Consider the following 16,135-nt stretch of genomic DNA (forward strand, 5'->3'; position numbering starts at 1 on the left):
CCTGGAAGGCCAGATCGTGGTACTGCTGCTTCTCGTTGGGCCCCAGAGCGTACCACCACTCCCCCAGGATCTTGCTGACTGTCCGGTTGTCCTGGTTGGGGTGTCGCTGGTGCACCAGGGCGCGGTGGCGTTTACTGAAGATCATGAATGCATTCATGGGACGGCGGATGTGGTCCTTCTCCCTCTAGTTGTGGTTTGGAAGAGGACAGAGGGTTTAGACATTCATGGTAAGCTGTTTACATTTACAAGCGTTAATCTGTCTCTGCTTTTCTGCATCTTTTTACCCATTCTACTGATGGTGGACTGACCTTCCTGTCTCCGTCCTTAGGAAGGGCGCTGAGGGACTGTGTGCGTCTCTTCGTGGCGCCAGTGGAGGGCGCCGGATCATTGGCCACACCCGGTGAGAAGCTGCATTCACACAGAGAAAAAGTGAAACAGTGAGTGCACAAGAGACGGGAAATCAAGGGGGATTCCTGAGGGACTTTCAGGACAGTGACAAGGCTGAAGAGCTGTGAAGGATTCAGGGAGGAATTCATGTCAGCTTCATTTATTAAGACACTGTTGTTCTATTTCACAATGTCGACAACGACAATGTCCCATGAAGCATTCAACAAATATGACGTGCATGACCCACAAAAAAATGTGCCTTTTGATTGACCCGCACAGACCTGTTTTTATTGATTCCGTAACACACAGATATCACATGTTAGCCAACCAGAACAGTGTCTTCTTTCTTTTCGTTTCCTTTCAGTGTAATCAATGCATGTTTCTTTATCTGTTCAGCTGTGGTTGTTATCACTGTGCATGTTAATTACTGAGTATTTATTCAGTCACTTGCACAGAAACTGCTGCTTCTACTTCTAATACACTCTTGTAGCGAGCCAAGTTTCTTGGAAAAAGAAACCAGACAGAGAGTAAATACAAAAAGCAAATAAAATGCTGTCACAAACTGGGTTAAGCTTGACTTACTATTATGTTCTAGCCGTTGGAGAAACAGAATAGTAAAATAGATATTCCTTTGTATACAAATTCTTATCATTATTTCAATAACAGTACAGTTTTTGTTGGTGATGACACTTGCAGAGAGCCAAAGACAGAACATGAATAATAAAAGACAAATCAAGTTAGATACTGAAAAAGGAAGAGAGTCAACAAAATGAGCCACAAGCTCCCAGAAAATCAGCCAGTCAGTAGTTACAAATTCTAGTTTTCATAGGTTATTTCTGTGCAGCTTTGTATGAAACATATGCCACAGATTTCCCAACTATTAGCGATGGAGCAAAACTGCAGAAAAAAAGTGGTGAATAAACCTGGATTAATATTTTCTTGGTACAACTGGCAAGAAAACTGTTTCATTGTGAGCATAACAATTATGATCACTGCAGACATCTTTTCAAACTGCGAGCCAGCAGACAGAACGTCTGACTCTCTGTTCGAGACTGAACCCGGCCGCGACTTCATGAATATGGTGCTTTTTTTTCTTCTTGTCTAGTTTTGCTAAAGCATTTTTATCATATACTGAAAACACATAACGCAGAAAAGATTATATAAACAACAAAGGCAAAAGCAGAACACACACAGCGTCCATGAAGGCAGAAATTCAGCCACGGAAGACAGAAAAAAAAAAATTAAAAAATACAGCACCACAATCATAAGGCGTCAGGGAAAATGAGGCTACGTGAGAGTTTGGCTGGGGTCAAGTCAGACGTGCTATTTGTGTGCAAGTCTATAGGCGAATGTATGAATGCGTGTGTGTGGGCGATGCAAAGCTTTCTTTCTAGTGGGAAACATCAGGAACCATCATGGGAGATGCATTATGGTGACAGGGGGCTGACTGAACGTCTTCAGCACACTATTTCTAGCCACAGCATACTTCTGCCAGGTGACGTCATGCATTAGTGTATCAGTTACTACTGTCCAACGACGTTCCTTCACTTTATGAGGGATGTTTCAGCTTGTCAGTTTGTGTGAGTATAAGAGTAAAGAAATATCAAAAAGAGAGCAAGAAGGCATAAAAACTAATAATCTACAGATAAGAATGTATATATATATATATACATTATACTTATATTTCCAAGAGTCTGTGAGCACGCCTACAGTGGGGGTATATTTGTAAAAGCAGAGTAGAAGGGCTAATAACTGGAGCGCAAATCTTGTTAAATGTGTCGACTCTATTTTCATTAATGCCATTAGTCCTCTCCATTGAGATGTAGCCAGATAACAGGTGTAATCACTGCGACGTTGAAGGATTACTGAAGCATTTCTTTTTGTGCTCACAGTGATGGCGGCTCCAAACAGACCCGCCATCACTGTGAGCACGGTGACCCTGAAACATTGAAAACCACACTACCAGCCAGACAGCCACGCAGCCCGTCTGAGTCACTCTGAAAGAGCAATAACCCAGCCAGACGCAGAGACGCAGCCTGAGACTGAGTGGAATGAGCAAGCACAGACTGCACAACTCCTGCCAGACACACACACACTGATGCATCTGGTGGAGAAGTTGTTTGTTGTTGTTTGTTTCTTTTGAATTTCGCTGTCAGAGGTGGATTTCAGCGCACCTGTTCAGAGCGTAGCGTCCTTGAGAGTTTTAAAGCCGACGATTCAAACTACACGACAAACTGCATCTAATATAATCTACAGTTACTATCTGCTCTCGACTGAGTCATAGCCAGAGTCGCAGAGAGGAAACAAACACGACGCGTGCTCAAAATAAGTTCACAACATTTTAATGTAGCCCTGAAAAGAGTTAGGATACTTTTTAAATGACAGAAGGTGGGCTTTACAACACTTTGTTTTTATTTTTCCATATTTTAAGTATATGGGGAAATGAAATATGGCTACAGGCTACTTTTTCCAAAATGGAGACATATAAATTAGAAAAATGCCCCTAAAATTCTGAATAACTAAACCAGAGATCATATCAGGAAAATGTTGCTTGCTAATGCTAATTTTGCAGAAATGTGTACAGCTGAATGTAAATCAAGCCTTTTCTTTCTTGTGCTTCTTCTTCTTCTTCTTCTCTCCATTCCGTTTGCCACTTGTAGTTGCTGCCAGACTTTGACGAGCGACACAAAAATGCACCGCTGAGCTCTGCACTGTTCTATTCCGCTAAGTTATCGGTGCCAAAAAACAAAATATACAGAAAAGATCTCACAATGCAAAACATTAAGCACCATGAGAAGCTCTCTGATCTCGATAAGATGAGGGAGGAGGGAAAAAACAGCCAGGAAATAAAAAGTAAATAAATAACACATAAATGTTTAAACTACTTACGGGTCATCAGTATCGCTCTCTGTCTCGCTGTCAGCCCCGCCCCTGTCTGTAGGAGGATTGTCATTGGTCGGGGGAGGGCATGACGGCGATCCCCTCTCTGGATCCGGAGGGCCGGTCCGCCCGTCGCTGACCAGGGCCACACCGCAACGAGGCTCTGAAAAATAAAGCCCATTAATGTGTAAAGCCTTCTCACAGTAAGTAACAGTGCCATATGTGTAAATGCAGAGCTGTCCTACATGCAGCTTGTTGATGGACAGCTCTGTGCCGGCCAACTGACTGTGGAGGTGTGAGGAGCGCTGTCATAATCCATAGCAGTAGTAAGAAGAATACTTCATACAGAGTCGAAGGATGGTTATAGTGGTGGCAGATTTAGCATTGAAATTCATAGTAAGTTTTGAAACACTAGCTAACTTAAGCTAATGCTAATGCTTAAACTCTGTGAGTCAGCCGAGAAGTCCGTCTCCAGCTGATATTTCCATGTGACACATTTTAAAACAAGAACCTGTAAAGAGGCTTTAAATATGCACTTGATGGCTGCACATATAATGCTAACAGACTGAGGCTAAAGCTCTGTGTTCCAGGCGTATCATCAGCATCCTCACCAGCTGCTGGTCCATGTAATGTATTCAAAGGAGCGGCATTGTTTGTCTATCTCATAGCAGAGCTACTTTGACCCATAGCATGCTATTAAAAATAATATGTAAAAATAATAAAATGTAGGCTAATCAAAATGCTACTCGCTCTAACGTCCCTTGAGTTGACTGGATGTTTACTACAGAGGAAAAGCGTGCTTGGACAAGCCGTACAGTGGTTAGTTGAGGCTGTGGTTTATTGTTCGTAATTTCACTTTTACAAGAGAGAAGGATTTGAGGATATGAGGAATGAGCCCTGAGTTTGACCAATGCAACAGTATCTAATGCAGGTTTGACAGGGGTTGGTGGAGTGTGAACTTCCCCAAAACAAAGAACAGGACTGAGCTGCTACGATTCTGATGCAGATACGTTTCTGCTCACAGACCACAACCAGTGGAAGTGTCGGTCCTGAACGGGTATTTCCCTAATATAACCTGTATCACCACAAAATGATGTAGAAATCTCACAACATGCCCACTGCCTTTGCATTCAGCTGGCTTACTACTGTGGTAAGCAAGGTAGCCAGACATGCTAACATTTGCCATTTACATTAGCTCACATAAAGACAAGGTTTAATCCATTTCTCCAGTTAATCCAGTCCTACATTTGCTCGAGGATTTCTCTTCTTAGAGCCCATAAAGTTGTTTTTCTCTTTTATGCTCATGCATCCTAAAATATGAAACTGTTTTTTGAGACTGAAGTGTTACAGTTTCCCAAAACATAAGCAGTTTTATTGAGCAGTCCACACCTGAAATGATTTGTCAGTTTTCAGACAGAAAATGAATCGTCAGTTCACTGGCTCCGGTCTCTGAGATGCGATGATTGCTGCTTTTCTTTGTCACATATATCAGCAAATCGAATATCTTTTGTGTTTTAGATGGCTGTTTGGACAAAACGAGCATTTTAAGATGCGACCTTGGGCTCTGAGAAATTTCGACCACTTTCGGCTGACATTTCATAGACTGAACAACTAATGAATAGCTGCAGCCCTCAAACAGATAGAAAAGATTACTTAAACACCTAAAAAGAAGCCTCATCAAGCTCTGTGGAAAAGGAAATGCCTTTGGATTACTGACCATCCCCACCAGTCAAAATTAGTCTCTGAATAAATTTTAGCCCTGCAGTCAATAAATAGTGTTATCAACAATGTTACTGGAACTATATTGGTGTGAACACCAACTGTGCTGATTTGCAATTCACTTGCAACTGTTTTAGGAAACACTGACTTGGCTGCTGGTGTGCCTTACCAACATTTGTACTGGCTGTGTACTGGAGTGTTTTGGCAGTCAGTACTTGAGAAACACAGCTCCACATAGTATTTCCTGTTATGATTATTACATTATGGGAAATACTTTGAGTATATAGTTGTATATATATTTGGGTACAAGCAGTGAAATTAGCCATCTGTGTCCCTTCTCTAGGTGAACAAGTCATGATATCACGTCCAGAGAGAAGGAGTGGGGTCATCTGCTACCTTTGCTCTGATTGACAAGCTGTTGGCCATCAGCAGGCTGGGCAGCCGCTCCTGATTGGCTGGGCTCCAGGAAAGGGACGAGCGAATGCCAAGGGAACACTGGCACCGACCGAGGCTCCACGTTCGTCCAAACTGTGGGAACACGAAGGGAGAGGGAGAGAGAAAAAGTGAAATGTCATCATGTTTATCCATCTCAGTATCATGGACCGTGGACAGAAGGTAGTGCTCTGCCCTCTGGCAGCATGTGAAATCCTACGTGATAGTCAGCCAGCGATGAGCTAAAGCGCTACTAAAAACTACACTTTCATAGAAACTGCCAGAGACTGAAGACCATGAATGGAGTTGTGTATTCAGTCACCTACTCTGCCCCCCTCTCCAACACACACATGCACAGTGACCATCCCTCAGGATAATGAGAGTTGAGGGGTCATGTGGTGTGTGATGTGATGAGGGAACCTGTTATTTTATCCACAGAGATTCCAGACTACAGACTACTCTGTCTAGACGGCCGCCACACTGCTGCCGAGCTCCAGATTCTGAACTCAATGGTCTCTGCAGCGGGAACCATTTCAAGCCAAGAAGGACTGCAGGTTTTACTTGTACACGACGCTATTTCTACTTTTAAGAAATGGGTCATATGGTTACAAGCAAAATTACAGTATAAATATAAGTATTTTCCTCATACAGATCAAAACCGCATGTAAAGTAATTAAAATGATGATAAATTAAAGAACACTTTTACATTAGATCAGACAGGACTCTTCAAAGAGTTGTTGTCCAATGAAAAACATGTATCTATTTATGAGTTATTATGTTATCACAAAGTATACAGGGCCTTCATGTGAGGAGGGCCCATAAAGTTACTAAAACAAAAAGCGGTGGGCGTGGGGAGGGGCCCATAGTGACAGCAGCACCTAAAAAAAGGCCCACTTAAAATCTATATCAGCTAAGTGTACACTATAATTGTATTTACAATATTTTCCGTCAGACAGCTCTTTCCCTCGGCGCTACATTTTCTCAACCGTAGAACGTCCGCATTCCTACGCCTAAGTGCAGCTGTGCCTCGCGCTGTATTACGCCACGGGGTCAGACTTTCTGCAGTTTATGGAAGAGGCAACAAACAGAAGAAAAAAAAATGAGCGATTATGACAGCAGTGACGAAATGCTGTCCCCTGTGGAGACCTCTGTGAGGCAGAGCGCACAGAGGATGGACGGGCTGACACAGACGGAGGGGAACCTCCTCTGGAAACTGCATTTCTTGAGTCGTTTCATTTATTTGTATGTATTTAGCGCTGAAGTACCTGATGGTTGAGCACAGCAGTGCTCTTCAGCCAGTGTCTATCTGGCTTACCAGTTTGTTGTTTATGGTTGGACAAAACGGAGAAAACATAGAGCCAAAGGAAAGAGCTGTCTGATGGCAAAGTAAAGTGCTGAAAATATTCAAAACTGACACTTAAACTGACATTGATTATTTTAGATGGGCCTTTTCTTGGTGGCTAAATATGCTGCCCCGATTATTGATAAGCACCTCATATAACCCCACTTCAAAAAACCCAAACCATCGTTTTAATACATGTTCATATATACCACTGCAAGCTCCACTACTGCTAATACTACCACCACTATCACTGTATTACCACCATTACTACTACTGCTACAAGTAAAGCAACAAAAACAGCCACAACTATAACTACTGATGCCACCACTGCTGCGTTTTAGATATTTCTATTTTGGGAATCAGAGGAATAGTTAATGGAGTTATCAGCAGCAACTCTGTGTCTGTACATTTATAAAAGAAATATTTCAGCCTCAGCAGACTGAGCTTTAAAGAGTTTCATCTTCAGACTGCGGTATTCCACATATGGGTATAGCTTAGTGGAAATAAACCGGCTATGAACTCTACTGCAGCACTGCAATGTCCAGTTTCCGTTTCCATTAATAATTTTATAATAAAGTATTCAAATGGTCTATTTATAACTGAACCATTCTCTGGCCAGTGCTCATCTAAAATGGAGATCCAGATACTGCTGAGCAAGAAGGTGATGAAGAAAATGTAAATATGTCCTAGATGTACTGCTGGTTCAAGAGGTTCTCCTTTGAATACTGATTGTGGTGTCACATGATCATTACGACTGCGCTCTGACCTTTGCACTTTTCACTTCTTACTGCCAGTTTATGCTCCTCTTTGCATAAACAACTTCGGCTGAGGAAACGAGGCTTATTCAAATGTTTGACACTCCAGATGCTGTTTTCTTAAAGTGGGCAAGACCAGAAAAAGCATCGATGACATAAAGTTGGCCTGCCATGAGGATCAATTAGGCCCGCCAGATGTTTTTAGTGGAGGAGATAAAAACTACATCAAATTATTTCTAAAAATTATTCTGAAACTTCTGATATAAATCGTTGTTCATGTTCATCATTCATTCTTTGTGAGGTGAAGTTTTATAGGATCGATACTGTACGAACCCTATCATTGTCACAGTGAACACACACGACAGTCAGAAAGTCAGACTGACCTGCTGAAAGGGCAAAATCAACATCTGGCACTGTTTCCATCCACAGCTGTGGTAAAACTACACATAACACTGATGTGGTCTGCCTTTCTTTTACAGCTCTGCCTCAACCAAATATGACTGTGAAACAATTCAAATGAAAACAAAATCAATGAAAATAAACCTGGAGCTGGTGACAAGAGTTTCAATATCATATCATCAATAAATCAAGACAATGAACAGATCACAGACAGGAAATGTGTTTGAGCCAAAGCCTGATGTACCTTATTCCTCTGCCATAGAGCTCCATTATTATCCAAAAACTCCTACAAACACATCACACACTGTTGGACTTGCCATGAAGAGGGGAACTTTTATTCCGACATACACCATCCTCCTCCTGTAACTACCCACAAGAACACCAAATGTGTATTAATCCACCACTGAAAATAGTTCTCAGTCAATACACTATTTACTCCTGTTTGAGTGGCATTTGCTAAAAACTACAGTGTCCAGCTGTGGCTGGGTGAGTGAGAGACAGACGAACACATGGCTGATTTTGGACTTTTGATGAGATGGGCTGGCAGTAAACTTTTAATGGACCTGCTGACACCCTGAAGTCATGAGGCGTGAATATTACAGGGGGGCACTGACGGCGGTGAGTTGTGAAAAATATGGTCTACTTGAATGATGACTAGCGGGAGGCAGTAGTGGTGAAGAAATACACCTGACAGGTTGAACAGCTGTCTTCAAGGTGGGAAAATCAGGCAGCTCAACTGCAGACTTCCACCTGTCCTGTGATGACACATTACTGCCACTGCAGGTGCAAAAGCAATAATCAAGTTCCTCTGCTTGTGTAACAAGATGGGACCTCTCCACTTCTTCTCCACCGAAGGCTGCAGATGCACGAACAGTAATGAAACTTGCGATGCTAATGCAGCTGCACTTGAGCTGGGCTATATATAGGCGCGATCTCAGCCGTGGGGCCCCCACCGCCTTCTGCCTGTGTTTGTTTCTGGGCCCGCTGTGGCTCCAGGTGCTTTTAAAAATGTATGGCGGAGGAAACGTTACGCTACAGAGGCAGGTGGCTGTTAGCAGCAGTGCGAGGGATGTGAGAGGGAGAGAGAAATAAAAGCCCGCTCCGGTAATCAGCTCAGGCCTCAACGCTTTACTGCGCTAATTCTACCGGTGGAAACGGCGTATCCATGACAACACGCCACCAATACAATTACTCCTTTTTCTGCTGAGAGTGATGAAACACATTCACATCACGCCGGACCTGCCCTTGATGCCCTGTCTGAGGCTGTTGATTGTCTGGAACACTGAGAGGAGAGAGTGTGTGTGTGTGTGTGTGCACACGTGTGTGTGTGTGTGTGTGTGTGTGTGTGTGTGTGTGCATGCGTGCGTGTGTGTGTGTGTGTGTGTAGGGTGGAGGAGGAGGTGTGAATGTCCTTGTTGCTCTCTGCACTCTTGCTCTCAGTCTTGCATGTCTAGACATGTCAATATCCTTTCAAGTTTCTGTGAAACACCCCTTATCTCTCTCTCACACACGCACATGTGTAAATACGAACAGGGCGACACCCCCCGCACATGCACACTCAGTAACTGTGACACTACACACACTGAGTCACACAACGAGCAGCAGGTCTGGGAGGCTGCATGAACGACTGATAGGCCAAATCTTTTCCCTTATCTTCACACCTAAGTTTTCACTCTCAAGTCATCTGCACCACAAGTCCAGAAATTATAATTTAATAAACGTTCATGAACCAAGAATTGAAAAATCCTCATGATATCAATGCTCCTTCTGACACTCAGCGGCTTCAAACTAACCGCAGCTATATATATGTGGCTATATATGTAGCTGCAGCTATATATCTATCTATCTATCTGAAACAGAACAATATATACATTGCCAATATCTCTCTGCACTAAGACAAATTCCTGTACATTTATTAGACTTTCAGTTTTCAGATTTAGAAAGCATTGTGTTCAAATGACACAAAATGAGAAATCGTGCACTTCAGATGGAAACTATCTTTCTATATTCAAAGTACCATTTGTGAGTTTTGGCTGTAATATCGCAGGGTTGGCATGGAAACAAGCACACAGTATATGATTAACCCAAACACTTCTACTGTATTTCTCACTGGCCAGTTTTCTTATATGCAACAGTGTGCACACAAAGCTGACAAAATATTTTCACAAGTGACTTTTGGCAAAATACATACTTTGAAAGAGACAATAAGAAAGAGGAAAAGAAGGTTCGGATGAGGATAACGTCACCCCACTGTGCTCTGTCTGACATTTACAGTCCACCTTATATTTCAGGGAGTTAGCTGGTGGTTTGATTCATGAAGGTAATGATAACCATACGGAAAATAAACAGAATATATCACACTCCCTAGAACTAAATCTATGTGCAGCAGCTGAAATGGACTGAAGAGGGGTCACAAATGAATGTTGTACAATGCCAACAAATTTTTGTTGTCAGAAAATATGCATGCATGTAACTACTTTCCCTCAGTGTCCACTGCAGCTGATTTTATGGGAGCCACTGAAGCAATTGTTTGCAGAGTATGCAGCCCAAAGCAGCAGAATCCCTTCTCATGTTCTTACTTTGCTCATTATGGTGCATCATAATATATATAAAAAAAGTGAAAACTGAGTTATCTCCCACATACTCACCAACTAAATATTAATTAAAACCTCAATGAAAACACTCCTATAAAAGGTCAAAATGCCCTCAAAAGGCAAACCAAGGGGACAAAAACATGATGTGAGTGTGGTTACTTTCTTACACTGCAAGCAAACAATAGTAACGTGTATGTGAGTCATAGCCATCGCACTCTGATGACACTCCCGTAACCCTAGAGAGATAATGAAAGCGAGACGTACTAGGCTAGGGTACATAAGCTTCTGCCTGCACATCCCTTGCTTCCTACTTTACATTATGGCAGTGTGGCTCAGCAGAATTTGTATCCGACGCGAACAAAGCCACAGCGCCATGATGATCTCTCACAACCCCTCCCCATCCTTCCTTACCAGTCCCTGGGCGGCCCATGATGATTTGCTTGCGTGGAGCAGGGTGAGGCGACTCAGCTGGCAGTATGAGCGGCAGCAGGGCAGTTGGCGTTGGGTGACAGGCGACTGGCTGTGGCAGCGCCCCTCCAGAGGCATCCTGGTGTCCCTCAGGTTTCCTCTCCCTCTCCCTGCCTCCAGAACCAGAGGAGGACAGGACTGAGCCCGATGAAGTGGGCATTGACCCCGGAATGGAGGGGCTGGACAGGGCAGTGTGGCCCACTGTGGATGGAGTCAGGGACTGGGAGGAGACATCAAAGTGATTTTAAGTTACTGACAAAATTATAGAGCTTACAGTTCGTCCATGTTACAATATCAAACCAACATTGTGAATCTGTGTAGACAGAGACTTCTACAAGATCAGCCTGTATCATCAAAAAAGTAGTCTTTAAACTGAAAATATGTAATACTATTCAGTAGATTCAAGGGACATTTTTCAGTGCCCAGGGCTCATGAAAGCCACCCACTTAACACATACTGTACTCGGGTTGGGTGATATTAAATACAATGAGCTAATAAAGATATCACTTTGCTGCACCACTGCTATACAGAAGAAACTATGATATAATATTGCTATCAAAAGATAAAATTCCACATATTGTGAGGTTTTATCTCCATCCTTATATTGTACATAATCATATAGCACAAAAACAACACTTTCTTACCGAGCTGGAGGTGACGAGAACAAGTGTTGATGTGGGGTTGCGCAGGAGAACCGCACCATTGGTGGTGGCCCCGTTGATGGGGACGGGGACCTGAAGGCCTGGGGGAGCTGTGTGTTGGGGCTGGCTGTGCTCTCTGGACCTGCTTCTCTCTCTCCTTCCTAATGGGCCATCAGAGAACTTGGCCAAGGGAACATCTGGGTTGCGTACGATGACTGGAGAATCACGGAGGGGCACGATGCGGCGCGGGGAGGGTTCCTGGGGCAGTGGGGAGGGAGGAGTGGGAGAGACCAGCATGGGTGGAGGCGTGGAGGCAGCGGAGGACGGTGGCCTGCTGGTGGCACTACGGGGTCGGGGAAAGGAAAGTGAGGAAGGAGTTGTGGGCTGACTCTGTGGCGAGAGGACTCTAAAGGCGGCAGGGTTGTGGCCCAGGATTGGGTCTCCCATCAACCCTCCCCCCATGCCCACCAGCTGCTGTTGCTCAGGTTTGGTTTGGCAGTCGTGGACTGCTGGCAGTGGAGGAGGTGGGTGGGTGTCGAGCTTCCTCTTGCTGGGGCTCATGGGGACTGTGAAAGTGAGGTTGGTCTGAAAAGTGGGCACGATCCCTGACAGGTGGCGCTCTCGCTCAGCACCCGGAGTGCCCATCTTAGTGCCGCTAAGCTGGCGATGGCGGCGTGGAGTAAGTGAGGCGGGAGCAGTAATGGGGCTGAAATTGGCAGGCCGAAAGCCAAAGAGTGGAGAGGGTGAGGGTGATGGGGTAGGGGAGAAGGGCGACTGGTTGGAGATGGGTGAGAATGAGGGCGTGCCTGAGCGGGAGCCCCCCAGGGAGACCAGCATTGTCGCTGCTTCACACTCGTCAAAGTCGAAACGCGAGAGGTCCTGGGGGAGCAGAGAGGGCAGGACCAAGCGGGGGCGGGAGTCTCCGCCACGGCTGCTGGCTTCGCTGCTTTCCCGTGATGTCTCATCCCAGTCAAAGTCTGAGCTGGCTCTCCCACCGCTCAGTCGGAGATCAGACGGCGTCAGGGTCCCTGTGCTGCTGGCTCCACCCCGTTCCCGGCTGCCTCCACTGGCTTCCATCTCCTTAGTCCTCATTGAGAGGTGTCTGGAGCAGTATCCTCGGCGCTGGGACTCTTTAGAGCAGCCCTCTCTGGAGCACAGCCTCCTCCACTGCTTCCCATTGAACTTCTTCCGGATGCCTGTCGGTGTGCACACCACATCTCCCTTCTTGTACTTTTGCTGGGCAGCTGTCAGTGGGGTGCGGGAACGTGAGGATGAGGAGGAAGTCGAACCTGATCCAGATCCACCGCCACCACCTCCTGCACTGGAAGAACCTCCTCCTGAGGCCTTGTCTATTCTGGAAGAGGATGCGGTGGAAGAGGAGATGGGAGGGAGTGGAGGGAGCTGGGGGGTGGTAATGACAGCACCGGCAGCTGCTGCTGCTGGGTCAAGGCCTAAAAGGACAGGTGAAGGAGGCGGGTGGGGGTTCAATGCCAGGTGTGCAGGGGGGATCCCGATGCCCCGCACCACAGACAGGTGGGGGTTGAGGTAGCCAGGCGGGGGCTTTGAGACAATGTGGCGGTGTTGGGGAACTGCCATTGGTTTGGCCCCAGGTATGATTGCCCCCATTGGGACCATGTTAAAGTGGGACACCTCCATGTCTTCTTCAGGGGTGAGTGGCATGTACGCGTGAAGCTGCTGCTGTTGATGCTGCTGCTTTGTACTGTTCTCCCTTTCTCGCTCTCTTTCCCTCTCTCTATCCTGTTTTCTCTGGAGGTCCCTCTCCCTCTCCAAGTCTTTCTCAATTTCCCACTCTCGGCCAGGAGCGAGAGTGAGGACCGATGCTGGGGTTACTGGGGAGGTGATGTTGTGGCCTGACGTGGAGGAGACAGGGACCATGCCTGGGTAGGGAATTCCTCTCCCCAACACTGACCCCACGCCAGGTGTCATCCCCCGACTCAAACGACAGACCTCCTGCTCCACGTCAATCTCCTCCCTGTCCTCCCGCTCCCTTTCTTTATCTCTGAGCCCCTCTTCTCCATCTCGTCCTCCTCCAGATGGCAGATCCAGGTCCCAAGGTGGCACCAGAAGTCGGAGTGTTTGTCGGGAGACCCACACTGCCTGGGTAGCACCCCCTGTCCCTCTGCCATCCTCTTCCTCATCCACAGAGTGAGATTTTTCCTCAGACAGCAGGACACGGTAGCGATTGGCCACTGCCGGGTGTGTATCCACCTGGGTCACTACACCTTCTCGGTACCACTGCCACTGGCCCTCGTTGCCCTCCTCATTGCCAAATGGGACGCAGACACGGGTGCCAATAGGTATTGGATGGACACCAGGCGGTGGGGCATCTAGTATTATGTCCACCACCCCCGGGGGGCTGTCATGTCGATACGGGTAACGCCACAGCATCTTCTCCCCATTCAGTTGCACCTCCAGGCTTCCAAATTCACCACTGACCTTACGCACCACCCCAGCCCGGAACACCAAGTCTGAATTGCCCCCTTCGTCCCTCCTTTCGCCTCCTCCCTCCTCATCACTTCTCCTCCTGAGCTGGCGGGCGAGAACACGCTGATTCTTCAGCCCTTTGGCCAGGGCATCGGACAGTGCATCAGGGAGACTGGGTGGTGCATGTGTAGGCATCTGTGCGAGGGTGTGCGTGTCGCTGACTACCTCCAGGTCAGCTGAGTGTTCGCTGGCGGTGTCTGTTGAGGAGCAGCGCGGCAGCGGGCTGGGTGACACTCCCTCTGTATCTCTAACCCCTTCACCTCTTCCAGGCCTTTCCCTCTCCCCTCCCAGAGATAGGATAGGGGGTCCTGGGGAGCTATCCTGAGTTCCCTCCCTGCCAGTAGCCCTGCTGTGGAAGTCGTCCATCAGGCTCCTACTCTGACTGTTGCCATCAGGGTGCGAGACACTGATGTCACTTCCTGAACCCGTTGACCCGTGATTGATAACCCCACCGCTGAGAGGAAGAGGAGAGGGTGTGCTGGAGGAGGGGTTGCTGTGGTTACCAGTAGTAGACGAGCAGTGTTCAGAGGTGTACTTCTTCTTGGGAACGCGGGCCTTGAAGGTGGCCGTTTTTCGGCTGGAGGCGGGGTTTGGGCTGTTGTTGGCGCTTGGCGTACTACTGTTACTACAACTGCTACCACCACTGTCGCTGTGGCTGCTGCCGCTCACAGCCGGCCTCCCTGATCTGTCATCCGAGGATGTCAACAATTTCCCAGAATCTGTCACAAGCGACACTGTCGTCTCTGACAGCCCATCTCTGTGAAGCCCCTCCCCCTCCGAAGCGTCCCGTGCTCTGACTGGGTCCGCCTGGGAGGAATCTGAGTGTGAATTAGAAGAAAAAGAAGAGGAGGGTGTTCGGTTTTGTGGGGATCTGCTTCTGTCTCTGTTCTCATCTGAGTCTCTCTTCTCCCCTCCTTCTGGGGCATCCCCCGCTCCGCGGCGCTTCCCCCCTTTGGCCCGGGTGGAGGGAGGAGAGCGCCGGCCCTGCTTTTTTATCGGCTTCATCTTTTCATCAAGCTTGCCTTTTCTCCAAACAAATCTTTTTATTTATTTATCCCAGAGATTCTCTTTGGCGTTCCTCTCTTGCTCTGCTTGTTTTTTTTCTTCTTCACCCTCTTTTTTATTCTCTCTATTTTCCTCCTCTGCCGGGGCCTCTCTCTCTCATCCTGTCTTGTCTTGGTTGCGCGACTTCAGCACTTGCCCACCTTATTCCAGAGACTCTGAAAGAAAGGGAACAGGGACTGTGGGTTACTCATGTAGCAAACACATTCAGACATGCACAAATCCCATTCACTACACCAGATAGCTTCTTACTGCGTGGCTTCGAGAGCAAAAGTGACTAACTGAATCAAAATCAAAGATATATGAAAACACTGACGTGACATCAAAGTAACTCAAAATAAAAGCACAGCAAAGTGGGGCTTGTGATCACAGGTGTCATTAAAAACGGTAAGAAACAGTTAAACATTAATTTTAAGAAATGTATTCGCTGTTAAATGATGCACCGTCGTATGAGAGTAGTAATGAACATGACTCATCTACAAATTCATTACACATTAATTCATTACATAACAGGTTCTACTCACATTACACAAGGCCTGCATCCATACCTGGTACATACTGAAAACAGGAGGCCATATTGTACGGTAAACACAATTTCGACTTACAACACAGTATGGAAATAATGAGAAGCACTTTGCAATTTGCCCAGACAAGCCCTTCTGCATGCACTCCTCTCACACACACTCTCACACACACACACTACTTCTTGGCCGGGCCAGTAGAGGCGGGGGAATTCCTTCTTCGCTCGCATACTGAAACCCTCCCTTTCTCTCTCTCTCGCTCCCTCTCTCTCTCTGTGGCGACCTTTATCTATGTATTTCAAAGCAGAGTCAATCCGCCCCTACAAACTCCATTTCCTGTGGAAGACCATTACCTAACTTCCCGTTACTTTATTCCTCCCTCTCTCTCTCTCTTTGCTACTATTACACTTTCTTTCTTATCCCCTGCATG

General features: G+C 46.4%; 1 protein-coding gene across 2 annotated transcripts in view; it reads right to left on the reverse strand.

The window, feature by feature from the left end:
• cica (capicua transcriptional repressor a) overlaps positions 1–16,135 on the reverse strand; it is a 30,852-nt gene that overhangs the window by 11,507 nt on the left and 3,210 nt on the right. For both annotated transcript variants that reach the window (XM_076754141.1, XM_076754140.1), the window contains exons 2-7: positions 11,621–15,342; positions 10,920–11,196; positions 5,383–5,514; positions 3,277–3,430; positions 309–408; positions 2–184 (exon numbers count right to left, since the gene is read on the reverse strand). In XM_076754141.1, coding sequence (XP_076610256.1) covers positions 2–184; positions 309–408; positions 3,277–3,430; positions 5,383–5,514; positions 10,920–11,196; positions 11,621–15,127 — 4,353 coding nt within the window. In that variant the 5' untranslated portion in view covers positions 15,128–15,342. The remainder of the gene's footprint in view (position 1; positions 185–308; positions 409–3,276; positions 3,431–5,382; positions 5,515–10,919; positions 11,197–11,620; positions 15,343–16,135) is intronic.

This window comes from Chaetodon auriga, chromosome 17 (assembly GCF_051107435.1).
Source record: "Chaetodon auriga isolate fChaAug3 chromosome 17, fChaAug3.hap1, whole genome shotgun sequence".
In the NCBI taxonomy this organism is placed as follows: domain Eukaryota; kingdom Metazoa; phylum Chordata; class Actinopteri; order Chaetodontiformes; family Chaetodontidae; genus Chaetodon; species Chaetodon auriga.